General features: G+C 36.7%; 1 protein-coding gene across 3 annotated transcripts in view; it reads right to left on the reverse strand.

The window, feature by feature from the left end:
* c12.2 (von Willebrand factor A domain-containing protein c12.2) overlaps window positions 1-27,895 on the reverse strand; it is a 1,756,568-nt gene that overhangs the window by 46,787 nt on the left and 1,681,886 nt on the right. For all 3 annotated transcript variants that reach the window (XM_081733805.1, XM_081733806.1, XM_081733807.1), the window contains exons 28-31: window positions 18,514-18,713; window positions 10,225-10,380; window positions 9,159-9,267; window positions 2,880-3,000 (exon numbers count right to left, since the gene is read on the reverse strand). In XM_081733805.1, coding sequence (XP_081589931.1) covers window positions 2,880-3,000; window positions 9,159-9,267; window positions 10,225-10,380; window positions 18,514-18,713 — 586 coding nt within the window. The remainder of the gene's footprint in view (window positions 1-2,879; window positions 3,001-9,158; window positions 9,268-10,224; window positions 10,381-18,513; window positions 18,714-27,895) is intronic.

Consider the following 27,895-nt stretch of genomic DNA (forward strand, 5'->3'; position numbering starts at 1 on the left):
ACACACATATTCAAAAAATGAAATGAAATGAAATGAAATCTTTAAGTTTTACGTCCAACGGTTATGCCGGTTAGGCTAAAGGAGACAGTGATGATGAGTAATGAATTAAATGGTGGAATGAAGAAAGTGGGAGGAAACGGGAGAACCCCGAGAAAACCCACGCACACGGTGTTTGTCCACCACAAAGTTCACTTGGCAGGGCTGGGATCGAACCCGAGACCCGAAGCCCCAGAGGTGAACGCTCTACCACTGAGCCACCGCGGTCCCCACACACATTCAATGTTTGTCCACCACAAAGCTCACATGACACTAACCGAGATCGAACCGACTACCATATACACCAGAGGTGAAGGCTTCATGGTGTAGCTACCGTGACATTTCTTGTCTTGTGTGTTCTGGGTAATACTTGTAACTTACAAGGGAAGAGAGGGAGATTATATATCGAAGTGGAAGATGGTTTATATACCAATCGAAAGCACTAATGACGCCTATTACAAAACTGTAATAAAAATTTTCCGAATGCATATACTATGCGAGTTATATGGATATATAGAGTGTCCAGATAAGCCGTTACCACCCCTTGAAATCGCAAACGATAAGACAGATGCCAAAACTGGAAAACATGTGTTTGATCATTTTAAAAGTACAACGTATCAAAGCAAAAATTCTTGTCACAAGGCCACCCGCAGTGTACTGGGCGGGGTCCAACTAAAAAATTACAAAAGGTAAGGGGGTCAAGTAGCATATCGTTCGAAACTTCTTGGGAAATGAAAGAATACGGAACAAGCCTCAATACTCTAAAATTACCTTGTGCAAAATGGCGGCCGGTCAAACTGTCAGCAAAATCGTAATTGTAAAGTCGATGGCCACCCCAAAAAAAATCCTGAAACGGTGAGGCAGATGTCAAAACAGGAAAACATATGTGTCATCATTTCAAAAGTACAATGATTGGAAGTAAAAATATTTGTCTCAGGGTACTCCACAATGTCCCAGGGGGGGGGGTCATGTTCAAATTGTTCAAATGGCAAGGGAGGTCAAGTAGCACATCGTTTAAAGCTGTTATTAAATGAAAGCAGATAGAACAAGTATGGACGCTCTACGATAATACTGTGCAAACATCTTGCATTTTAGTTGTTCTTTCTGTAACCGGGTTTTAGTTTATTTTCACTTTAATTCTTGTACTCAACGGAAAGAAAGGAAATGCCCCTACTGTGAGATTCTGCTCTTTGAGCCCAATAATATCTAAATAAAGAAAAAAAATAATAAAATAAAAGCAAATTAAGACATAAAGAAAAGAAACAACAACATTTGACATCTTTGAGTATAGAACTGACTAGTTGACATATAATGTACTTCCACAAACATAAATAAGTAGAGGTTGGAGCCATCAGAAGTAAAGACTCTTACCTCTACTTATTTATGTTTATGACTGCACAACAGTGGTACTTATGCTCGTTATCTGGTTTATCAATTATAAAATGATTCAAACGAAAGAATTCCTTGCACCAGGAAGAGTAAATACGTACAAATGTCTCAGAATGAATACAAGTGCCGATTGCAAAATGGAAAGTGAACGTGCTCAGAAAATCGAAATGAAGATGTACATTTTGACCGGCCGCCATTTTACACAGGGTAATTTTAGAGGATCAAGACTTGTTCCGTTTTCTTTTATTTCTCAACAGCTTTATTTGACCATATTTGCCATTTGAAAATTTTGAGTAGGACCCCGTCTGGAACCTTGTGGAGGACCCTGGGACAAACATTTTTACTTTCAATCATTGTACTTTTGAAAAGACGACACACATCTTTTTCTTTTTTGACATCTGTCTTACCGTTTCAGTTTTTTTCTTTCTTTGGAGGGTGGCCATAGACTCTACAATGACGTTTTTGCTGACAGTTTGACCGGCCGCCATTTTGCACAGGGTAATATTAGATAATTGGGACTTGTTCGTCTTCTTTCGTTTCCCAAGAAGTTTCGAACGATATACTACTTGACCCCCTTACCTTTTGTAATTTTTGAGTTGGATCCCGCCTGGGACTCTGCGGGTGGCCCTGGGACAACAATGTTTGCTTTGATACATTGTACTTTTATAATGATCAAAAACGTGTTTTCCAGTTTTGGCATCTGTCTTATCGTTTGCGATTTCAAGGGGTAGAAATGGATTTTCTGGACACCCTGTATATTCATATAACTCGCACAGTATATGCATTCGGAAAATTTTTATTACAGTTTTGTAATAGGCGTCATTAGTGCTTTCTATTGGTATATAAACCATCTTCCACTTCGATATATAATCCCCCTCTCTTCCCTTGTTAGTTGTATCTTGATTAGCATGGTGCAGCCTGCTACATTTTACTTTCGTTCCCATGGTATGCTGCTATATTTTTACGAGACAAGACGAGACAGAACGAGACGAGACGAGACGAGACGGGACAGAACCTCTCGAGACGAGACACGAGACGGGACGAGCACATTTTTTCGAGACGAGACACGAGACGAGACATGCTTTGCACGAGACGAGACGAGACAGCCTGAAGTCTCGTCTCGTCTCGTGTCATGGCAACACTACTACGGGCCTGGTAGAGGGATATGTACTTGTGGCGCTAGAGATGCTTGTAGTTTGTGTGTGTTGCATTTGAGATGTTTCTAAAATCTCTCAAAGTTTTCAATTCTTTTCACTTACTCTTTATTGAACATAATTTATTTAATATTTTGCAGGGTATCATTTGTTATGATTAGAGCTAACAATCTGATATCAGTATACTGCGACACAACCATATTATGGCTTAGGAAACCAGCTCTGTGTGTATTATGGGATTAATCATACACATATTATTACTTTTCTAAAAGAGTACGAGTTTTAAATATATGCACTAACCTGTACATACTTCCTGATACATCTACAACGATTTTAAGGCGTTTTGCCTTCTGTTGAGGTGAACCTGGTTCTGGATTTTGTTCAGCTCTTCTGCGGTAAATAGTTTTCTCTCCTGTTATACCTTTGGAATGAAATAAGAGAATCTAATTATTATAGTTTGTGTTTCCATAAATATTGTTTATATAAAATTATACCAATTACATTAATACATTAGAAAATAAAATTTGTTTATTTGGTTGGTACACAAAGACCACATGACAGGTGAGTATGATCCCAACCACATGTACTCCCATGAGAAACGTCAAATACTGACATTTAAACATTCAGCATCCAACGAGTTCTAGCTTGAGTTGCTAATAGTTGAATTGGAATTACGTCTGTTGTATATACATGCAACCAAAGCTCCTTAATAATATTTATAGATTAATTCAACATGGTGTTAAATATAGACTTGAAAAATAAAAGAATGTAAACGCCTTTTCAATAAAAATAAAATTAAGGGAGGGATTAGGAACGTGAAATATAAAATGTCTCTATTGAGTGAAATACATCAGTTATTAAGGAAAGAACTACATAAAGTAATGCAGATATAACGTAACAGCGGTCCAGGCAGTTGTGTGGATAATAAGTAATAACCCTTAAAAGGACAAGTACACTTTATTGCGGGAATGACAGACCCACATAGCTTAGCAACAGGATTCCTCTAATACAATATTTTACATCAAACTGAAAGGGTAGAAATGAGACTATTTGAATAACCAAGCGGTAATGGCCGATGCATATGACCTTGGGTAGTAGCGGTATCTGACGACCCTACTGCGCCCAAACGTTGCAGAACGAATGGCAGAGGCGCAAAAGCGGACATGCCTAGGGTTCTCAAACGTCCCGGATTTTAAGGGACAGTCCGTTATTTTATGATTTTGTTCTGCGTCCCGGGAAGTTTCAATACGGGATGGCAAAAGTCCCGTATATTGCCCAAATGAAAAACTTACCTCACACAACGACTTTACAGCCCGCAATTTTTAGTGAGTCGTCTGCCTGCCCAGTGCCCATGCCCTTCGTCTGTCGCGAGTCGTCAAGTCGCCCGCCTGTTCAGCAGACAAAACAGTTGTTGCAGTCGCGCCCGTATCTGTCTTCCTATCTTCGCGCGTATTCATAACTACTGTGTAAGTGGCGGAATCATGGAACCGATATGTTACAACACAGCATTTTATACAAGGTTACTATAGTCGACTTCAGCAGTCAGCACTCAGCATAGTGAACGTAGACTTGTGCGTGATTTGTTAGTTATGGTATGTGATTAATATAGTAAAGTTTATTTGTGTTTGCTGCTAAACTAATCCTTCAATATGAATAGTGATAGTGGTAAACGTACAAAATCCAGTGATGGACCGAAGAAACGGTTATGTGTTTTTAGAGACGAATGGATGAAGGACGAAGAATGGTTTAGGCCCAGTCCCAACAATGTTAACAAGGCACGTTGCAGTTATTGTAATAAGGATTTTTCGGTTGCTCATGGAAGTCGGAGTGACGTAACTCAACATCTTCAGAGTGCTGAGCACAAAACAAACGGTTTCATCTAGTAGCAATCTATCGAAGTTATTTATTTATTTATTTATTTATTTATTTATTTATTTTGCCCCTAAAGTTTACTCTGAAAATGACAAAATCGCTCAAGTAGAGATAGCTTCTGTATTTCACATAGTAAAACACAATTTGTCATACAATTCATTGGAGTGTGTCCAATATTTTACTAAAGAAAATGGTGTTTGCAGCAAATTGATTAGAATGTTAAGAAACGTCTGATTCCATAGCCAATTCTATAACCAATTCTCTGAACGAATCAGGCATAGATTTACAATCAATGCTAGCATTTTTTCCCGACAATACCAATGTAATGTTGGTTTAAAAAAATTAGCATACACTCTTTTCAAAGAGGAAAACAAAAAAACTTCCTTAAGTCTGGCTATTTAGCTCATGTAATTAACAATGCATTCCGATATGCTGTTGATCTTTGGACATCGATGTTGAAAATGTAGTTTTAAAAATATATTCACACTTTTCTCAGTCACCTGTAAGAGGTAACGAATTGAGAGAGTTTTTTGATTTCGTTGATTTAGACTTTAAAGAACTGCTAAAACGCATCCCTACACGATGGTTGAACTTAGTTCCTGCTATTGATAAGCTTATTAAGACTTGAGCTGCTCTGAGATCTTACTTTATAAGTCAATGAGACGAGATTTCTAAGGGTTTCAGAAAATTGTTGCTTTTAAGTTGTAAAAGTACATTTGAGACGTGAAATCAATGACATTTTAATCACCTTCCATTTTCTAAGTAACGTGTCTCCCACTTTTGAAGTGGTAAGTAAAAGGCTTCAAAATGATAGCACAACGACAGTTGAGATTTATGACACGATGGTTAAGTTGTTAAAACAGCTAGAGAGTAGATTAGAGAACAAGTTTTACGGATCTTTTGTTGGAAAAGCAATGAAACAATTAGAAAACGGGAAAAATAATGAACTTTCTGAAGGATTCCAGCGATTTTTGGAAACAGCTGTCAAATAATGAAAAAAGCAGTTTGATTTCACAGCAATTCCCTCTATGTTTTAAGACCAATGACTCTAAATCACATGCTCCAATATACCGACTTATCGAATGTTGTTGAACAGTTGAAAGTTAAAGACAAGGTATCGTTAGACGACTTATATGATACATTTTCTTCCTTAAATGATGGTGTTGATATCTTGATAGCGGAAGGGAATGTGAGTGGGCAGTAAATAGCAAATGCATTTTCAGAAAAGCTCTGAGTTGCCAAATTTATTTGGTCGTCTCCTTTTTCCTAAGCATCCCACAGTCAAATTCATTTGTGAAAAGTTTTCTCACATATGAATTTGAAATGGACTGACACAAGAAATAAGTGTTCTCCCCGGTTGATGAAAGCTGAACTTATAATAGCAATCAACTCTTCAACTTTAAGCTGCAATGAGTTTTCCACAGCCTAAAGAAAAATCTAAACTTGAAAAAGATTGTAAGTGCAGTTAAGTCAAGCGTACGATTTTTTGAAAAAAAGTTTAAGTAACATAAATCCAATCTTTTAAAAGTAAGATTTACCTAACTTTTCTTATAACTCTTTGTATTAGTTCATACTTTTGTATTTCTTTCAGTCTAAAATGATTACTCTTTTTATTTGATGCCTGGCTTATTTTTTTTTAACCACTACATCATGTTTATCCAAACTCTTTCTGTAATACTTATTGAAACTCGTCAATCTGTTCCTTATTTTTACTATTTTTATTTGGCAACCCTAGCCATGCCCTAACCCTTTACCTAACAATCTACCATTACCTAACTTGACTTAAGACTTCTGCTACAAATATACAAGTAAAAGCTCAGCTCAAGCTTTCAATGCATTTAAACATCTCTGAATATTTATTAGTACGAAATCATCATCTCTTGGCCGGCAATGACCTTTCATGGACCAGTTTAAGAAAATCTAGAGCATGAGTTCTTTTCCCTGTAAGAAATGAAGAAAAATGGTAGGGAGCAAAATAATTTCAAACAATCTATCGACACAACTCTGCATACAACAAATTCGCATGGCCTGTTATATAATTAGGTCTCTGTAATTTATTTTCTTTTCAACTTTCAGAGTTTTTTAATATGAAGAAATTACGATATTTCACTTAAGTAACATATTTTATTCCACTGCAACAATATACATGAATGGACACCATAATTCAGGTTAGTCCCACTTCCGTTTACAAAGTTAATAAGAGTACCTTATCGTACTGTCAATGGTAGATTCTCAATACAAGTTCTTTGGTGATGGACAAAAAGTGTTCATACCAAATCACATATACTTCCAAAATTGAAAACGGGACAGAGATGTACGCAGACGATAGGTCCTTGGGGTCTCGACCTTCCGGAAATCGCGACTTTTCTGTAAACTTAGCCTAATTTTAGGTGTGATTTTACAACTTTATATATAACTTAAACTCATATTGACTTTTGATCCCACCTAAAATAAGTTTCTGTGTACGTTCCTGGCAGGAATAGAAAGTTATGAGTATTAGTTCAAGCTGATATCTTTTTAGTTTGACTATAATTTCTCTACTAAAAATTATTTTATTAAATCATTCACTACGAACTCGCACAGCATGTGTGGTCTAATCAGACTGTATTGTTGATATAAAAATGCAGGCGACTGGAAAGAGAGAAATAAGAAAAACAGGATTCGATGCCCTGAAAACAGATAGTTCTTTTCCCGTATGATTCAAGAAAAGTCCGATATCAATAAATCGTTAACTTCAGTTGGATTATTAATAAAACACAGCATCTATGTTAGAATTTTAATTAATAAAATATTTTTCTGTGTTGTTTTATTTAAACTCTTAAGGTAATGCACGCTTTCCATATATCAGTCAATAAATTCAGGTTTCACTTAAAAATAATTAAATTTTGAGTTCATTAATGTGCAGAGTATTTCAATTTCTTTTCGAAATACAAAAATGTATCAGGAAGTAAAGTGAATTTTCGATGCAAAGACAAATATCTGAAACTGTATCATGTTTGACATATAGTATCACACTGACATTCGACACAGGAACTATTGCAGCTCAAACATGTATTCCAATGTGACACCAATCGTCCATGCCCTCTGCTAAGAAATGTGGCCCCAGGTTTCTTAGCCAGATAACCGTGGCCTGTTATGCCTCTTCCAGTATATCGAAACGGCGCCACGGAAATGTTTTTTTTAGGAGTCCAAACAAAACGTAGTCGGAAGGGGAATGGGTTTCATCACCCGTTATGATACGATGAAGGAGTGAGTTTTCTTCGTAGGCATACCGTCTGAGGTGGGTCAGGGAAATGTCCATTCGAATGTATTTTTGGTTCTCACTCAGATGTTTTGACACAAAGCGCACACACACTTTCCTGAAGCCAAGTTGTCATAGATGATATTCCTCACTGAACAACATGAGATTTGCAATGCATCTGCAATGTCATGCAACCTCACTCTTCCGTCTTCACAAACCATTAATTGTTCTGGGCAGCAAAGGAGTTGATTTATGAAGACTGTAATTGCCGAGACTTCTCACACCTTAATATCTGCTACAAAAAAAATAATTAGTTATACAAAAACTCTAGATTTTAGAGACAAATTCATCTTATTTTTTGATACACCTCTGTATAGACATTACATGCTTTATGTAGACTTGAAATTGAAAAACAATGTAAAGAAACGAAATCCCATACCATGAAATATTGTTAAAAAGAATGAATTTCCATACGGTATGCAAATCCATTAAAGATGGAAAAACTGGAATGAATAGTTTTTTTGTTTTCAGAATAATTCCAGAAGAACATTATGAACCCTCTGTGTAACACACACACATTATTCACCTGTACGGTGATGAGATCACAAATATGTATATATACATGGACAAAGCATCCAGCCATACCGGTCGATTATCCCAGGTGTTCTACTCAAGAAAGGTAGAAGAGACTAGAATTCGAATGATCGCATTTTCGTCCATCCCTGTGAAATCCTGGACGCCTCACCAATGGACTACTGTGAGTCTGAACTCCTCAAAGAGGTACCCGCACGACAATGTTCCAATACCTTGCAGGCTCTTCGGAAAGTTGCCAAAGCAGTACGGGGTAGACATTCTTCTTCCCATTCTACGCAGAAGTATACTGCAGTGGAAACCACGTTTAAGGGCGATCGTTTGGGATCATGGCCGTTCATCGAACACGTGGCGAAAGATGATTTACTAACCAAGTAATTGGTTTAAATTCGACTATCTTTGTTATGTGCAACCATCTGTATTCTATACATGGGATCTGAATTGTTGAAAAAAGTTTGAAAAGTTTGACATTCATCGAAACTGTTACGTTGCAACTTAATAATTTACGTACTTCACGGATGCTCTTTAGGGTCATCCGAACGAGCATGAACCACAATGCAGCAAAATGTGGCCAATGTATTTTGACTCGTAAATTTGATTGTGTGTAATACAGTGTAACGATATTACAAATCTAAACAGACTGAGATTGGTGAAACTATATAAAAAGTGATGTAACCTATTTATGGAAAATAATCCATATTTTTAAAGGAGAGCACGCAAAATCTTTCAACCGAATCCAATATGTTGATTAAACTTTATAATTGTGAAATGTTGTATTAGTTTCTAGATTATAATTTTTCGAGATACTTCAAGTAATGTGCTATTATTTAATAACCATTTCTTAACAATCAATGAAACGCTAAATGCTAATTTACCTTCAACAAGTTTCGTATCATCGAAGTCCCCTGTTGTTTGGTGACGCAACCATAAACGATCTTTTGCTCGAGCTTCAAGACTACTCAAAATCACTCTCAGGGATTTCACCTGTAATAAACAAGCAGAAAATATAATTGTGTACATTTGAATCAAACTATTTAATTATGACGTTCTCTACTTTATTAACAAAAGGGATCGTAGTACGGAGAGCTCAATAGCGCGCCGAGTAAGCAACATTTTATGAGTGGCTTGCACCGGACAAATTTACCCTAGGAGTACAGGTCAATTTTTGTCAGTGACCTTGAAATGGAAACGTGACCTTTGTCTTACTATGGTCAAAGACACCCCTGTTGGTCTGGGATAATGTTTTTATCAAAATTTGGAAGGTCAAGGTCTAGTTCTAGAGAACGTTGACGCACAGTATGATGTTAAAATATAGTTTACGACTTAATCTTCTTAGAAGACGTTGCCCTAGAGGTCTGATCTTAGAACATACTTTGTAAACTAATATTTTGAGGTGGTCTCCTATCTTTTTTCTCATGGGGATAGTCTATGAAGCATCATGTCTTAAACTCAAGCCGACGGTGATTGTCCTAGTACTTAGAATGGAAGTGTACTAACATAATTTTGGTCAAGAGTACACATATTAAGGGTATAACCTTAGTTTCGGTGTGAAGTACACCTGCTAATCGAGGTGGGTTGGAGCTGTGCTCCTTGGTTTTGAGGTATCCCTAAATTTGAGGAGAGTGCGTACTTGATCACGCTTTAAAGCCTAGGACATGCTATATCTTATAGGACCTCAATATTTAGGATGTATTAATAACATTTTGGGAATGCTTTTCAACAGGTGTACTCTTAGTTTCAATTATTAACAGGGTATCAATTTATTCTTACATTCTTTGATACTTTACTTAAATTTATCATATTTACCAGGTTCTTTTTCTTCTGTGACGAACAGCGGTAAGACATGAAGTGTCAAATATCGTACATTATTAAAGGTTCAGATAGAATGAGAATAACTCTTTCTGCTTGAAAACGAACCTGATTCTAAGGGGAAACACTTACCTGTTTCTCGACAGCCGAAGAAAACTGATTGTATAATCCAGCATCATATTCGCTCATTTTTATTTCTTGTAGTCTTGCTTTGAATGCTTTCTGGGCCATTTCTCTAGCTGCTTTCTTTACTTCCTCTGGTACTGCATCTTTTTCCTCTTGGCTAACCTACATAATTATGATTACAAACATAATTATACGCACTGGATTACAACAACTGAAAAATCAAACACATAAATAACACATGACTTTCACTATCGACACGGAATTAAGTACATTAACTGGATATAACTTACTGATTATAGTGGATTAACTGAATCACTAATTTATACAAGGCATGCGTTTTAAACAGCAAACCAACTCGTATGACAGAGAACTGAGACTAACGGGTAATATACCGGCGGATTTTAACAATCTGCTATTTGCTCTTTTCAATGTGAACTCTTATCATTTAGATACAAATACATCTCCGCATGTGAGTAGACGCACAATTTGGTTATTGAAGAAGAATAAGTGTGCGCATACACGGCGGTAAGATAATACACACGAAATTTTTAAAATCTGACGACCATGAGTCAGAAGTAGCACCATTTTCACATGAAAAGAGTTGAAAAAGCGGCGAAGGCATTAATAAAATGACGAATATCTCTCAAACGCGGGAAGATATTGCTGTTGGGTTTAAAAATTACATAGGAAGTCGCATTCAATGAATGCAATTACGTACGAATGGGAGCGAAGCGATTGCCTCGCAACTGCATTTCCAGATAGACGGGGATTCTCTGATGACAAATAGATACCAGACACAAAAGAACAGAGAAAGGGGGATATTGCGAGTGCTGGGCTCTTCAGAGACAATGCACGAAAAAACGCACAAAGAAGCTCAGAATGAAGTGGAAGTAAAAAGGAATTTCGATCATGTTACCAAAACATGATACCTTGAAACACCAGTGCGCGTCACAGGAGCAATACAACACTGGCACGTCATAAGAACTTGTAGGCAATACTGCCAACCGCACACAGAAAAAGTAGCTCCGGAGAAATTATGAGTACACAGGAGTAATATTGCCGTGGAATCCAGCGACAGATGTAGGGTGGTGTATGAGAGGTGGTGAAGTGGGTGCAATGAAACACTATGATTCACAAAGACAGAATGACAGAAACTTCAATGGTATTCTAAATGATGAAAAGGAGCACGCTGACCTTCAGGTGTTACAGCAAATTTAGAAGTGTACTCTATACGATGTCGCATCCTTGACTGGCGTACACACTCCAAGATTCTGTGATTTGCAAGAATAGTTGCACACGTGGCGAACATACGTTAGTGTAGGTGCTGCTGATTTAATAATAAAAGTTCGGTGTATACAAGCGTCTTCAAATAAACGCACTTAGTATTTTTCAAGTTGACTCAAGCCCGACTATCTGCAGGCCAAGAACTATGCAAGAACTACCCTGACCTGTCCAACTGTCACAATACGGCGGTCTGAATACCTGTGAACAGGTCTAGTAAATTGCGGAACATAATTGCAGAAAAATATTCTCTTTACATTTACTGAGTTAACGTAGCATAGTAGTTAGCATTAGCTCTTCGTAATAGGGAGACTCCAGGTTCGAATTTCCACACTAGGCATTTTAAATAGGATTTTGCAGTTTCACCAGGCGATGTCGGTTATCATTATTACATAGGACTTAGCTAATATTTTTTCTTTGTTAATGTTTCAGTGTTAAGTGACCTCTAAGTTGCATCTAAAGTCTCTTCGATAAATAAATAAAACACATTATGTATAAGACAGTTTGACTGGATCGCTGACTGTGTACGGTACTGAAGTTAAAAGTACCATTACAAGCCGCTATACAGTTAAATTGAAAGAGTAGATAGAAATTATTTATTCTAAGTAAACTTTACAAATAGATATGAATAGAATATTACTGCAACTAAGCTATATACGAGCATGTCCAATCATGTGCATACAAATGGCTTATCGCATTTTAGCGAATTTGAAACTGCAGTTTCTCTGATCTTTTCAAAGAGTCGACGCTCTTGCTCATTTGTTGTGGTTTTCCGTCTACAGGTACTACTACGACGAACCATTTCGCCTGTAAGGCGATATTTGCGTAACCACTTCTTGACAGCCGTGTGCCTTTGCCTATGTGTCCTTCATTTGCTTAACACTGTAGTCTTAATCGATAGCGTAATAAGCGAACGTTTGCGTCCTACATGGTGTCTACCATTCAAGTGTAAGTTAATCTCTTTATAAAAGACGCATGAACCACGTGGCATTCACCACAGACGAAAACCCTGTTATCTAATTTTCATTGATTCCAGGAGGACGTTTCTTGTAGTAAGTGTTGGGAATTGGAATGGGCGCAAAGTGTTATCGAATGTTTGTACTGGGCTCAAAGTGTTCAAAAGGTTTTATGTACTCTGGATGTTGGATGTTGGTCGTTGTGAATATGTGAAAAAAAACAACCTAAATAAACAAATAACACAAATATGCATAAGATATCTACATATAGATCTATATTGTAATGATTTTATAGGTAGAGACTAAATGATGGTCCGGGCTAGTCTTTTCCCCTTCATCAATTTATAAAAATTGCTAATTACAAATGTCTTTGATTACAAAGAGTAAAATAGCATCTATCTTGTTATTGACCAGATGAGAGGAAATAGGTGTTTTGCACGGTGCCCCTTCTCTCAAGGCAGTCTCCAATGCACCTGCTGGTTCTGGTGAGTCTTGAAGGATAGCCCCCTCAGCCCAAGGCAGCTTCGCGAGGCTTGGTTGTAGTAAGGATCCCTAGTCTAATGCGACCTCGGGTAAGGATAGGTGTACCCCTAGTCCAATGCGACCTCAGGGCAGGTGTTGGTTAGTTGATCAATTGGTCGACTGATGTCAGGTCCCTCGGTGGTTGGGCTTTTATTTGTTCTCTTCGGATCCTTTCGTGAGGTCCGTCTTCTTTCGGTTTCCCTTGGTGTCTTCTGTGTCGGCTTCTTGTCTGCTACACTGTTTACAATCAATAACACGTGTTGTATTGACATGTGCTTCTGTTATGATGTGGGGATGCTTACATTATATATATATATATATATATATATATATATATATATATATATATATATATATATATATATATATAATTAATGCAACTAGTATTACAACTATTACTGCAACTATTATTACAACTGAAAATACAACTAGTGATTAACAAACCACCTTAAATCAAATAAACGGAATGACTGGGAATTATTTATTACCACTAGCTATCACAGTATTCAATATGTATACACATTCTTTTATTTTGTAATATTAAACATGTAACCTTTTTGTAACAATTATAGAGCAGCTACAATGACGGTATTCTAAAATATATGTATCTCAGTGATTTCGACTGCAATATTGGAAAAGGAACATAATGAACTATTACATACCATAAAATTTTTACTAAAATAGGAAGAAGGCTCCAGGAACTAAACGTTCGAAGCCTATGAAGGCGGCGTCCAAGGAGGCCGAAAGAAAGAAAGATATCAGATACTATTCTCTGGACTCTCATGTATGTTCACTTTGATGAGACAAGTTATTCTCAAGTTAATATGTATTCTTGTTTGTTTGGTATGTTTTTTTCAGTTATTGAATCACTAGCATATTCAAATGTCATATAATAAAATAATCAATAATTCAGTGTCTTTGTTTAGCAGTTGTGATGTCACTCTTTCTAAGGCAAATCTCTACATTTACGAAACGTGAATAATTTCTACGTGAAGATTCTAAACCATCATATAATTTGGTGCAGATTATGAATATTGGCTACAATTAATTAAATTCCCCTTAGAGAGTATCTATCTTCGTCGAAGTTGCATTAAAGAATCTACAATGGAGCTTAGTGCTCATAAAGGTAGATTAGTGCTTATTAAGGTAGCTTAGTGTTCATAATGGGAGCTGTGTCCTCATAATGGGAGTTGTGTCCTCATAAAGGAGGCTGTGTGCTCAAGAAAAGAGCTTGGTGCTCGTAGCTGAACCGTAGTACTCATAGATGGAGCTTAGTGCTCAAAAGAGAAATGTATGCTCATTGAGGAGTAAAGGGATACATTACGATTCAGGCTCAAAGAAGCCAAAAAGAACTAAATACAGAATGTTCTTTGTGGAGATAACAGGAGAAGATGTTGGGAACAAAGCGTCGATGAGTTAGCGTTAATGGCAGTGTGAAGATTAGTTGAAAAAGAAGACAGAATATGCTTCTCTTGATGTTTAAAATTGAATAGCTTTTGTATGCGCTAGTTTTAAAGAAATTTAATATTTGTTTTAGACATACACTGTTAGTTTATGAATTTTATAGATTTTTACATTATCTTTGAATCCAGTGCATGTAAGGAGTCGTTTAAAAATGTCCATTATTTTTGATAATCATTGTTTTTGTAATCTCCATTCTATTCTTGCTCTTCTATAGTATTGTTATTAGGTGTATCTAAATCCGTTGTTCGGATTAACATAAAGTCAATTTCGTACAGGAAGAGAGTGTTGGGAATTGGAATGGGCAAAAATGTTACATAAGGTTGTATAAACTCTGATTAGGATGTTTGGTCTTTGTGATTCCCTGCAAATATATCAGATATTATTCTCTGGACTCTCATATGTCTGTTCACCTTGATGGAAGAATATATCCTCAAGTTAATGTTTATTCTTGTTTATTTGATGTGATCTAGTTTAGTTAGTGAATCACTATCTCAGGAATAATCAACTGTCGTATAATAAAAGAATCAACAACTATCAGTATGTTTATATTTGGCAGTTGCGAGGTCACTCCAAGCCAAAACTTCAAATTTACGGAACGTAAATATTAGATTCTACTTTAATATAATTTGGTGCTAATTATCAATACTGGCTCCGTTTAATTAAATCGCTCTTAGAGACATAGCGAGTCGCATTCTCTCTGCAACTCTGCAATATTAGCACAGTCACATTTTACATTTATAATAGTAAGAATTGCCTTACTGAATACTATCCACAGAAAAAAAATACCTGAGGCATATTTTCGTTCAATTTTACATTCGAATGTGCACAAACTGATTTTTCTGTGGCCGAATACACGGCAAAATTCACTGTTTAGATGGACAAAAATCGAGTTTTGATTTATTTCCAAGTCTATAATGCACTGAGAAACGTTCTACAAGAATCCTAGCATCAAAGTCGATAACTATTTTGTCTTTGTGACTGTAGTAACACATGCGAGAAGAATATTTGAGCTATACGATCTCAAACCAAAATAAGCGGTTTGCCCGAGTCGTAAACGCATGCGTATACAAGAATAAACGCGTGATGTATTGGTCTGGTTGACATAAAAAAACATACTGTTCATGGCTTCTGGAATTATAGATATTCTTCTCCATTTTATGTTGTTATATTAATGTTCATGGTGACTGAATGTGAAATGAACCAAGACATTGGCAAGTGTCTGCCATTTGCGGAAAAATCAATATAATAATCGCTTTTGACGAGACCTACTAAAATGTAATTGCTAGGACTTGTAATTACACCTACAAAAAGTTATTCCTGCAATGCTATAAAAGAGAAAGGAAACAACAATGAGTTTTAATATTGTCCAGAAATACGCCATTTTCAGCAGTGTTGCAAACTTTATCAATGTTTATCATATCTACGGAGCGGTTTAAGATATCGAAGTGCTGTAAATGGCAAAATGATCTGTTTGCCAATTACAAACCACACAAATAATTAGATATGACACTTACCTAAGCATATTTTCGAAATCAAACCTTTCAAAAAATCAAATTTTCAAGCCCTTGTAACTTCGTTGCTATTCATTCGAAACAAGTCATACAATGACCATAGTATCCAACGCTAAGGTATTTCCGATGTGCATTGTCTTGTCCATCTCTGTTGCACTGTATGTGTGATAGAAGCTTACAAATTTGGGATGTTTGTGTACTATAACATCCTTAGTTGGCAACACTGAATCATAAATGTGATGTTTTAAGTTTTCTTTTAACATGTTGATTTGAAATTGTAATAATCCGACGTAGTGCCATTTGAAAACTACAACTTTATACTGGGATGGCAACACTGTTCACTGGGTGTTGTTTAATAGGTAAAACGATGTCCCGTCCGTGTAGTTTCTTCGTGCAAAGTTTCGCTTTTCTCCCTCTTTTTGATTCTCCGTTATCACGGATGTTCCAGATAAATTATCCACCTTATATATATATATATATATATATATATATATATATATATATATATATATATATATATATACAGGGTGGGCCATTTTAATTAATCCACCGAAATATCTGAAAAATGATAAAACATAGAAGAAATGTTTCAAGTACACGTTATATATTGCTAAGGGAAAACCCAATTCCGCCAAAAGTACCCCTCCCCGACCCCCCTAAATGGGGGTAACGGGGGGTAACTTTGAAATGTCAAATGGGAACATGGGTCGAGTAATACCTCGTTCGAAAGGTCTTGGAAAACTAAGTAACGCTGCACCAAAAGATGTTCCATATTGTGCACCGGTTTCAAAATGACCGCCATGATATGGTTCGGAAACTCCAGTACCCGTAGTGTGAAAACCATGGAAGGTAAATGAATGAAACAAAATTGAAATACGTAAATATCATAGGGCATATCGAACGGTGTGGTCCCTGTGATCCCAGTGGCCTCCCTAAAGGGGTCTTGGGGGCTAACTTCAAAATTTCAAATAGTAACATGAGTCGAGTGGTACCTCGTACGATAAATCTTGCAACATCTAACATATTGCAGGAGAAAACGATTGATGCGAAATGGCAGTGTTCTCAAAAGGCCGCCGAAACATAGTATCCGTGTCAGAGAAAAGGTTTAGTACCGGCAGTATGAAAGCGATTGGAGATAAATGAACAAAAGAAAAACTGGAGTAGCTAACTGACGTAAGGCACATCGAGAGGTGTTGTCGGGGTGACTCCAAGGGCCAACTGAAAGGTATCCAGGGCCAACTTGAAAATTTCAAATAGCAGCTTGAAGCGAGTAACATCACGTTACATAGACAAATTAATATCAAACAGCTTCTGTAAGAAAATTTTCGACATGAGACACCGTTTTCAAAATGATCGCAAAGACATGGTGACTGTCTAAGAAAACGTCTAGTGCCCATAGTATGAATACGGTTAGACATAAATGAAAATAACGAAAATTAAATAGGAAAACCACGGAGGTGTTCCAAGGCTCGAGAATAATACAACAGAGATAAAAATATTAGAGTAAAATTGCCATAATGTATAAAGAGAAATCCAAGTCCTGCAAAATAATCTCTCCCTGCGCTCTGTATGTGAGTGGGGTGGAAAGTAAAGTGAAAGTTCAAACGAGAACTCCACTTTAATTCGTAAATTAAGGCTAACCTTACAAATAGGTATGGTGTGGTTGAAACATTTGTTTGTAAGGATGACGCTGTAGTGACTAAAAAAAGAGAAACTTTTATGCAATGCGTGCTGGTTATTCAGAAAGCATTTCGGGGATGTACGTACACACCGTTTCGTCCCTCAAGCTCACAATATGACATGAATGCTAATAGTTAATCAAAATGTAACTGTGGCCATCCGCGTTAACTTAGTGTACCAATTCTCTATGCATGAAGTCTGCCTTCCAAACAGCATTGGGTAGGTCAAGCGTACGCCCGAACCGTTGTCCGGTCAGACATTGACATTTTGAAGTTAGCCCACAAGACCCCTTCAGGGAGGCCACTGGGATCACAGGGATCACATCATTCGATATGCTCTATGATATTTACGTATTTCAATTTTGTTCCATTCATTTACCTTCCATGGTTTTCATACTACGGGTAGTGGAGTTTCCGAACCATATCATGGCGGCCATTTTGAAACTGGTGCACAATATGAAACATCTTTTGGTACAGCGTTACTTAGTTTTCCAAGACCTTTCGAACGAGGTATTACTCGACCCATGTTCCCATTTGACATTTCAAAGTTACCCCCCGTAACCCCCAATAACGGGGGGCGGAGAGGGGTACTTTTGGCGGAATTGGTTTTCCCCCTTAGCAATATATAACGTGTACTTGAAACATTTCTTCTATGTTTTATCATTTTTCAGATATTTCCGTGGATTAATTAAAATGGCCCACCCTGTATATCTATATCTATATATATATATATATATATATATATATATATATATATATATATATATGTGTGTGTGTGTGTGTGTGTGTGTGTGTGTGTGTGTGTGATACTTAAAGTATTAAGTAAGCTCATAGAGCAATAGAGTTTGAATGCAAAATCTTATTAAAATTATAAGTACTTACTTGGTACACAGTATGTCCTGCATCTAATCTAAAGGGACCTCCTTTTCCACCAAGGCCAGCGGTATCTCTTCCTCCCGTTCCTCCAGCCCAAGTATTTCCACCGACATGTGGTGCTCCTGTCTTATCAATTTTTCCAAATTTTGGTTCTGAAACATCTGCTCCGCTACTTTGCTCTACGGTCAGTTGTAGTTCTTCTTCAGCTAAAAATATAGATTTCACAAGGTAATATTTCCATCCATTAATTATCGTACAGGGTGCTGCAGGAAAACCTGACGATTTTCAAATTGAAATTGTGGCTAGACTGACTACTTCACAAATATTTTATTTCCGAATTGAACTATAACTCAGAGTGTTTTGCTTACAACATTTGGATATAAGATATACCGCTCCTACGTTTTGAAAATGACATTTTTCGGAAGATTTCCCCATTAAGAATATTCAAATCAAAACGTTATTGCAACGAAGACTGTGAATTTTTTTTATCCGCAGCACTCAATTGTAGCACAACAAATTACAATGGATGGAAGTTAAGGTGGTTATGAAATGTTTTCTGTAAGGTGTGGTCTGAAATTCCAAGAACACTATCATATTTTAGTACAGATCGCCTCGACTGTGCATGACAGAATAACGCATATATTTAATATTTTCTGGAGTTCGAACAGTACGTTGTTTTCCTGAAAGTCTCTTCTTTACAGCTCAAGGTGTTTACCCGAAATTTCCTAACCTTGGACGTTATCTATGATTTTGGCTTGGAATACTATGATCTGGTGAATGTTGAATTGCCGGCAAAATGCACGTGAATAACAATCATTAGCTCTCTATTACAAGTACTATTATCATTGTGATTATTATTATTTTTAAAAACGTCTTCAATATGGACGCTCAATATTCTGCTAACCAATCCTCCATGGCGACTATGTCATGACGAGCTGGCTACAATGTGACGGTCAATCTTAATCACGTTTGCGCAGAATTTATCTAAAAATAGCAGGAAAGAAAGAAAAAGACACAAAAGTTTCAGTTATGCTGAAATCGAGAGTGCGAATTATCGAGGTAAGGAGTGTAATTTTCCCCCTCAATAACATGTTGATTCCCCTAAAACAAACTGAAGCATCCCTGCCGGAGGTGGTTGGTTTCCCCGTAGACCATACTTAATGATAAAAGGTTTGATATAGCCTATTATGTTTCGTATACATCCCGCACTTTACGAGATTCTCTCTTGTTACGAAATTGTGTCCCGGTGTTCAGCTAAAATTCTTCCAGACGCAGAATTGTCCGTAATTTGTGGATTTGTATTTAATGTTCTCGTTCTTAAAACATGTAATTGCGAAGAAATCAATAGCATGACCTTAAACATATTGATGCTATTGTAATTAGTCATATACACAAATATTCAAACTTATGAACACTTTCGACTGAAAAGTTTGTAAACTAAATTTTGTGAACTCCGTGATATTTTCTCCTGTTACTTCCAAACATGTGGAGGATGGTTTTATTCGCTATTTTTAGTTAAGTTAGTTTGCTCTACACACACACACAAAAAAAATACAAGTTGCATTTTCCGTCATTGTTACTGTCATTATCCTTATTATTTATTTTGTAAAGTATATGTAGCAACTAGCAAGTAATATGTTCTAACTAGCAAAAAATTCTACAATTAGATCATTGTTACTATGACCACAATGGCATAATGGTTTAGTATTATTTGCTACAGAAATGATCATTTTCTTGTAATATCTTGAAATGATCATTTTTACAAGTGATTTAAAAAAAAAGTTCAAAATGTTAAAACAAAATACATTTTAATGTAATATATTCAAAATAAAAAAAACCGAATAGATTAATATTTTTTTTATTTACAATTTTTAGATCTTGTGTTTTTATTTACATCACATTAATATTATTTTTCACCAACTTGTGTGTATAAGTATCAAAACAATAGTTACTAGTAAAATTCATTTCAATTTATATTAAACCAAAGTTTCTATATAATGCAAAGTTTTCACTTATCCGTCTTAAAATTTGTTTATGTGAAATAACTATTTTTTTCTACAAGAGGTTCATAATATCATATAATACGATATGTACGTTTGTTATATATACTTAGCACAAATGTCTCTGGTAACTCTTTTCTAGTCTTTCATAATCATTATAAAACTTGTACCTATCCCTTTGGGGATCCCATGGTACAATTTGTACCATACGGGGTGTTTCATGGTACACCTTGTCTCAAAAAGGTTGAGCGCATTCTTTATTGGTGTTTTGAGGCAAAAATTTTCTAAGTCCAGCTTCGGGTATCTTCGGGAAAAAGTAAGCCAGGTTCGAACCTCCAAGCCAGCCTTTGCAATCGGGAAAAAGTTTGCAGATGTGTTTTTCTTCTTTTAAATATAATAAGACTTGTTACCAAGTGTTTAAAAAAGCAACATTGATTGAAATACTTAATGATACAATATTTCGAAACCTTGCACGTGCTTGTTTGTCATTTAGCTCTCTATACGTAATGGAGCATTTAAATACGTTAAAGAATCTTTCCATATGTAAAAGAATGCTCAAAGTTAAGAAATAGAACATAATTATCGCCTGAGTACTAAAATAAAAGTCAAAGTAGAACAGAAACAGCGTTTGTAATGGATATGAATGTCATAATTATCTTGAGATCCGTTATACATCGCTAGAAGCTTAATTCTAGAAGTCGTTGTGTTGGCTCATTGGTAAGCTGTCGGATTTCAAATCATAAGGTTGTGAGTTCGAATCCTGTCTGGGTCAATACTCTTTTTAAAATTATATTTTCCGCAATGCATGAAAAATTATATAAAATAATTATATTAAAATACATAAGTTGTTTATATATAACATAATAATTGCAGAACATAGTAATTATTATGTTTAAAATATAACATCTGAGATAATTTTCACAGTAGGTCGGTATTATATATGGGGATGTAAATACAAGTTAAGAAACTCGTTCAATAGCAATAAATAAATCATGTAGTGTATTTATTTGCAGCTATTTGTCATATAGAGAGTAATTCTCAACATTCATAATATAGAATGTCATTTATGTTCTTGAAAAGTTATTCGATGCATAAACAGAGGGTATAAACAGAGAATCCAAAGTCGGAACGCTCGCAAAAAAATTCATGAGCCCCAAAGGTCACGTGAGCAGACTGGAATTGTCCTTATGAAGCATGCCACAGCAGAAAGTCTTTACATAGATTTTCAATTCAATTCCTGATATATGCTTTTGCAATGTGGAAGTGGTGATGCCTTGAGTCGCCCTCTCTCGCTCGCTCGCTCGCTCACTCTCTCTCTATTTATACAGAATATAAAAGTGGATTTATGTGTGTGTTTCAACATAATTCTGATATATCTAGAGCAATTTTAACTATATTTCTTACAGTCTGGAAAAAGAGTACTGTCGGGATACATATCAAAAATGCTAGAAACGGGTCGATATTATTATTGAATCCATAGTTTCGTGGTCGCTTAGGTGAATAGCTCTACTTTCAATTCAAGTCCAATTAAGCTCCCATTAGCACCCAGGGTGGTTACGTAGCGACATAAAGATATCGAAATCAACCGATATTAGAATCGAATCATAATTTTTAGCGCCGCTAACAGTGCAGCATTTCCCATTAGTCCACATTAGTCCCATTGCCTAGAGGGCAAAATATTTGCAGAGTGCAAATTTTAAAACTTGAATAATATTTTAATTTTTTCCGTGTGAAAAAGTTAAAAATCATGAGCAAATATACTATTTCACGAGCAATCCTCTTTTACTATTCTAATATGTTTAATAATAGCGTAAGAAATGTAATAGTAATTCAGAACATGTTTCACAGTTGTTATTTTTTCTTACATAGTTGTAGCTGTAGCATGTAGTGAGTGGAATTTAACTGTAATTAATTCACTAATTAACCATATTCGAATTAAGTTTTATTTTTAAGTTCGGAATGAAGGGGCGGAGAAATATGGAGTTATTGGGGGCACCGAGCTTTTCTACATTTTATTTTCAAGATCTCCATTTTTCTTTTGTCATTTGTTCCTAATAAAAAAAGTTCAGTGACTTTTGGATTGTCATAGGATAGTAGGAGTTGGATTTTGGGATGCAGCCTGTGAGATTCTAGAGGAGCTAACTGCTTGAAAAAGTATTTTTGAATCATCTGTAACATATGAAATAAGGATATGTATCATAAAAAATTGAAAGTAACTATGTCTGCGTAATCATCACGGTCAAATTGCAAAGGCAAATGAATTGACGTTTGGTATATAATCAGGCTCCAATCCCAACTGAGAAGTTATCATACGCGTGTCACTTTCATTATAATACATATCCTTAGGGGGAGTAGAAGTCCGAATTTTTGCGAAAAATTTAGTATCTCACAAGCCGTTCAACTGAGAGCTGAAATTCAGCATATAACTCTTTATTAAAAATAAAGAGAATATGCCCTGGCATTTTTTAAAATTGTCTTTTATGAGCGGGGGGACGGGGGTGCATTTTCTATATATTGGAAATTGGTAGTGGGTTGATTTGTAAAAATAATCGAAAACGATTGATATTAGTTGAAAAAAAAATTGAGTAATGCAAACTAAAGTTCTTTTTGAATTTTATACCCACTGCTTTCTATTTATAATTGCTGAAGCTGGTGTTTAATATATGGAGCGTTCCGAGCATAAGGCAATCAAGCCATAAAGTTAGAGAAAAATGACTATAAAATTTGTATTCTAAACTTAATTACATGGGCATTTCCAATTAGTACGGCATGCTTAATTATATAGAAAATTAGTTTCTCTCTCTCTCTCTCTTTTTTTTTTTTTTTTTTTTTTTTTTTACGTTGGTCTACTTTTCCTTGATTCGAAACTTTTAAATTTCACCCTATTTTCTACTGAAATGTGTCTGTAAGGCAACAAAGAAATAATTACATATGATAAATTTAAATTCATTTTAATTCGGAAGATGAGAAACACTTTGCCATTATATATCGTAAAGGTCAGACCCACCAGTATTGTAACAAAGAGGTGCTTGAGCCAATGACGGTAGAAATTCAAACTCCGATAAGTGATAATTTCACAGTCTTGTTTTATTACAAGTGTAATCTCTTTAGTCAATGGAGAGGAGGACGTGGGTCATCGGTCAGAGTTGATGTCGATGGGTGTTGGTGGGTCGGAGTTGGTCGCAATGGTTCAGAGTGGTTCATAGTTGGTGGTGGGCCAGAGTGGATCACGATGGTTGATGGGTCAGAGTGGGCCAATGGGTCATTTGGGTGGTGGGTCATAGTGGGTCATGGTGGGTCGTGGATCAAATTTTCATTGACCCACACCATCTCTGGTTAAAATTGTACTAAAGATAAGAGGCACCGAAGATGCATGTCGGCTATTATGCTCAAATTTTGCGCATGGATAGTACTCCACCAGAAAGCAATAAATCTGAAACGGTTCACGGTATGACCTCCTAGAACTCGAGATGTAGGGGTTTGTCTGATTGGCTAAATTAAGACGTCAATGATTTATCCTTCAACAACCAAGCTTTTTATGATCGTTTCCGTGGGGAAGTCAGAACAACACGTGCCTAGTAATCGTAATATTGATAGTTCGCGTTCACCCCGGGGTATTTGTTTTGTGTTTTTTTGTTTCACCTAAATATAAACAAATCACACATATAGGCATTTTAACATATTTTGGGAGAGTAATTTTGTGGTTCGTTGGCGTTTCATCGCGTCTCTGCCGCTGGTAGTAAAGTTTTCAATATGGAACTTGGGCCATCACGGATCGTCGCTGCGGGGCCACCAATTTCTGGCGAGAGGTTAATAGTTGACCATCTGTAGTCCACCGACGCTTACAGCTTAGGGTAATGAACGATGTCCTTGCCTTATAGACTTCATGACTACCGACGTCGGCAGTCAACTAGCTTTTAGTATTCCTTTACTAACCATCTATCGTTCATGTTTGTACACGGTGTTGTCATAATAATAATAATAATAATAATAATAATAATAATAATAATAATAATAATAATAATAATAATAATAATAATAATAATAATAATAATAATAATAATAATAATTATTATTATTATTATTATTATTATTATTATTATTATTATTATTATTATTATTATTATTATTGTCTATGTATTGTCTAGGTAGGACTACACACAGGATTTGGCTCGTTTTGGTTCGATTTGACTCTAATCCGAGTCGAGTTGGAAGATATTTTTCGCGCCGAGCCCAAGAGTAGTCCTCAAAGATGTCTGTTTCGAGTCGAGTCGAGTTTCAAAGAAAAGTCGTTCGTGCCCATCCCTACTAATGAGAGCTTAATCGGAGTTAAGCGAAATTGAAAGTCTCACTATTTATCTAAGCGACCCCGAAAACTATGAATCTAATATCGATCATTTTCTAGCAATCTTTTATATGTATCCCCCTCCCATTCACCATAGATAACCCGACAGCACTCTTTTTGAAACTATAAGAAATGTGGTTAAAATTACTCTAGGCCAGTGGTTCTCAATCTAATTCCTATCACGATCCCCTTTTATCACACGCTCTTGCCAGCGACCCTTTTATAATTTGTTTTATAATAAGCTTGTGTGGGATTTTTAACATACCTATTTCTATAATAGTAGAATCCATTTTTTTGTTTATAGTGAACAGTGCCATGGAAAATCATTGCCCGGGGCGAGAGTATAGTACGATGTCACCGTATATATGAGTGACGTCGACAGACTAGCTACGAAGCGCCACCATGGTTGGCACGAAGCTCAATAACATTTTCAAAATAAACCCTACCTTTCCTTAATTTTGAGCACATTTTATTACGTTTTTCCTTCTATTTTACACATGTACACATGCACTTTCCTAACTTGAGTAACACACTTCCTCCGAAATGTGTGGCCCCTCTTCGGCGCCCGGCACTGACAGTGGATACAGTAACTGTAATATCTATATTCCCAACGACGAAGGTGCTGGTTCAAGATGGATGTTAAACTCCTTCATTGAAGAGGCCATTAACGTATCCGATCTAAACCCACAACTTCTTGACCAAATAATAGAATGATCATGCGACAAGTCTTTGCAACTGGTTTTCTGTAACGAAGACTTGGACAAGTTCTGCCTGATGAGGAGAGAAGAATATCCTGGTCTGGTGATTGCTGCTTTAAAAGTAATAATTCCATTTGCTATATCGTACTTGTGCGAAAGTGTTTTTTTTTTATTTTTTTTATGGTAAACATTAAAACAAAGATAAGAAATCGCTTATCAGTTGAAAACGGCTTGATAATATTCGTCATGAAGATTGAACCGGGCATTGCTGCACTAAATTACACCATGCTTAGGTATCTCATTAGGTTTTAATTTTAATTGTATTTCAATGTGCAGGTTTTGTTTCATGTGTATTTTTCTAGTATTTCTATATACAGTTCTCATTAGTTTTATATCATACCTCTTTGATTTAAATTCATTTTTAAACAACTCTACCAACTAACTAACTCTGTGGCCATATATCGTATAAATGAATGCAAAGTTTTTGTTTACATATTTTGAAAGAAAATTACTTCGCAGCATAAGCGGAGTTGGGAATCGTCTGCTGGGGGAGGGGGCAGATTTTTGGTCGGTCTCGGAGCTGTCATTTCAGGAATAAATGTGATCAGAAGTAAAGATGGTGAAGTTGTCAAAAAGTTGGGGGGAGAATGGCCCCCATAGCTCCGCCCATGCCTCGGAGTTAAAGGATTAGAAAACCCTGGGTGGAGCCACAAAAAAAAAAAAAAAGAAAAAGCCCAAAGCCGTTCCGAACTTACTTAGGAAAATAAGACTGCCTGTATGGTTTACCGAGTGTATGAATCAATGGAAGAGGATACATTTCTGCCGTTCTTTTTCTTCCCACGACCAACTTCTCCAGGTTTTACGGCTTTTTGATAACTTGCTGAAATTGTGCTAGATTTGGGCAGGATGCTAAAAGCAAGATGCTAGGTGCTAGAGACATGCAAATTATGTTAGATCTAGCATCATTATGCTAGATCTGGCAACGCTGTTCCCCACAATAGGCGTGTCGTGCAAGTAACCAATCACACGTCAGGTACTAGCTTTTACCTATTGCTTTCTTCTCATAGCTCAGAACATTGGTAACTATGGATAGACGTACAGCAGTAATTACTTTATGGGAGTTGGAAGGTTATTCTGCAACTGCAGCTAGCAGGCGAGTAGGTGTCCCGGCCTCTACAGGAAGGCAATGGATTCGGAAATATGGTGCTACAGGTCAGACTGGTAATTTACGATCTCCTGGTCGTCCGCATGTGTCAACCGAAGCCCAAGATGCGAGATTAGTAAACGAAGCCCGGTTAGACCCACTAAGGACGTCTAGACAGATAAGGGAAGCTTCTCTCTTTCCTGGTAGTAAGCATACAGCTCTGCGAAGGCTTCGTCATGCTGGGTTACGTGGCCATGTTGCTGCCGTGAAGGAAAAACTCTAAGACGACCACAAAATTTACCGTCTCGCGTTTGCACAGGCGAATGTGGGTCTCAATTGGGAAAACGTAGTTTTCTCAGATGAATCCATATTCACAACATCAAAGGAGGGACGCCGTTTTGTGTATCGTCCGAGAGGCACCCGATATGACCATGGATATGTGGCTGCTTGCAATCGCTGAGATTGATTTAATCGACTGGCCGCCTCGTGGAGCAGACCTCAATCTCATGGAAAATATGTGAGCAGAAGTGAAGCGTACTCTAAGGGAAAGTTGGCCTGAGGCAGATCCACCAAGAACTCAGGATGACCTGTGGCATCTTGTTTCCGAAGCATGGCTGGAGGTAGGGGAAGGAGATGGATTTGTCACCCATGTAATAGATTCCATGCCCAGAAGAATGGAGCGTGTAATAAATTCAGAAGGGTCTTGGACACAATATTAATGACCCCGCCTTAACTCCCGAAAACAGCCCTTTTCAGGGCTACCTAAACGCTTCTGAAAATATTTCTAGAAGTAAACCACTCCTTGTATCCGATTTCTGTGCAATCCTACTAACAAAAGAATGATAATTAGCTGTAGGCTTTGAACTCAAGACCTCTTCAGTGGCAAGTCCGTACTCTACCAGTGAGCTAACATGAACACGCAAACCTAACCTGAAGAAACACGACTTTCAATTTCTGGTATTCGATGACAATGATGCTCATATACTTTGCAAATGTTGTATTCAACTTGGGATATTCTGCAACACACACACACACACATAAACAAAGCGAAAGAGAGAGAGAGAGAGAGAGAAAGAAAGAGAGAGAGAGAGAGAGATGAGTACACAAAAGCATATTCAACGTATTCGAATGAGACTCTAAGTAACGACATTCCGTTCTAAAGAGAATTTGTGTTTCTTCCCGTGACGTTAAGGGGATCGGG

This window comes from Thermobia domestica, chromosome 12, assembly GCF_964235325.1.
Source record: "Thermobia domestica chromosome 12, izTheDome1.hap1.1, whole genome shotgun sequence".
NCBI lineage: Eukaryota > Metazoa > Arthropoda > Insecta > Zygentoma > Lepismatidae > Thermobia > Thermobia domestica.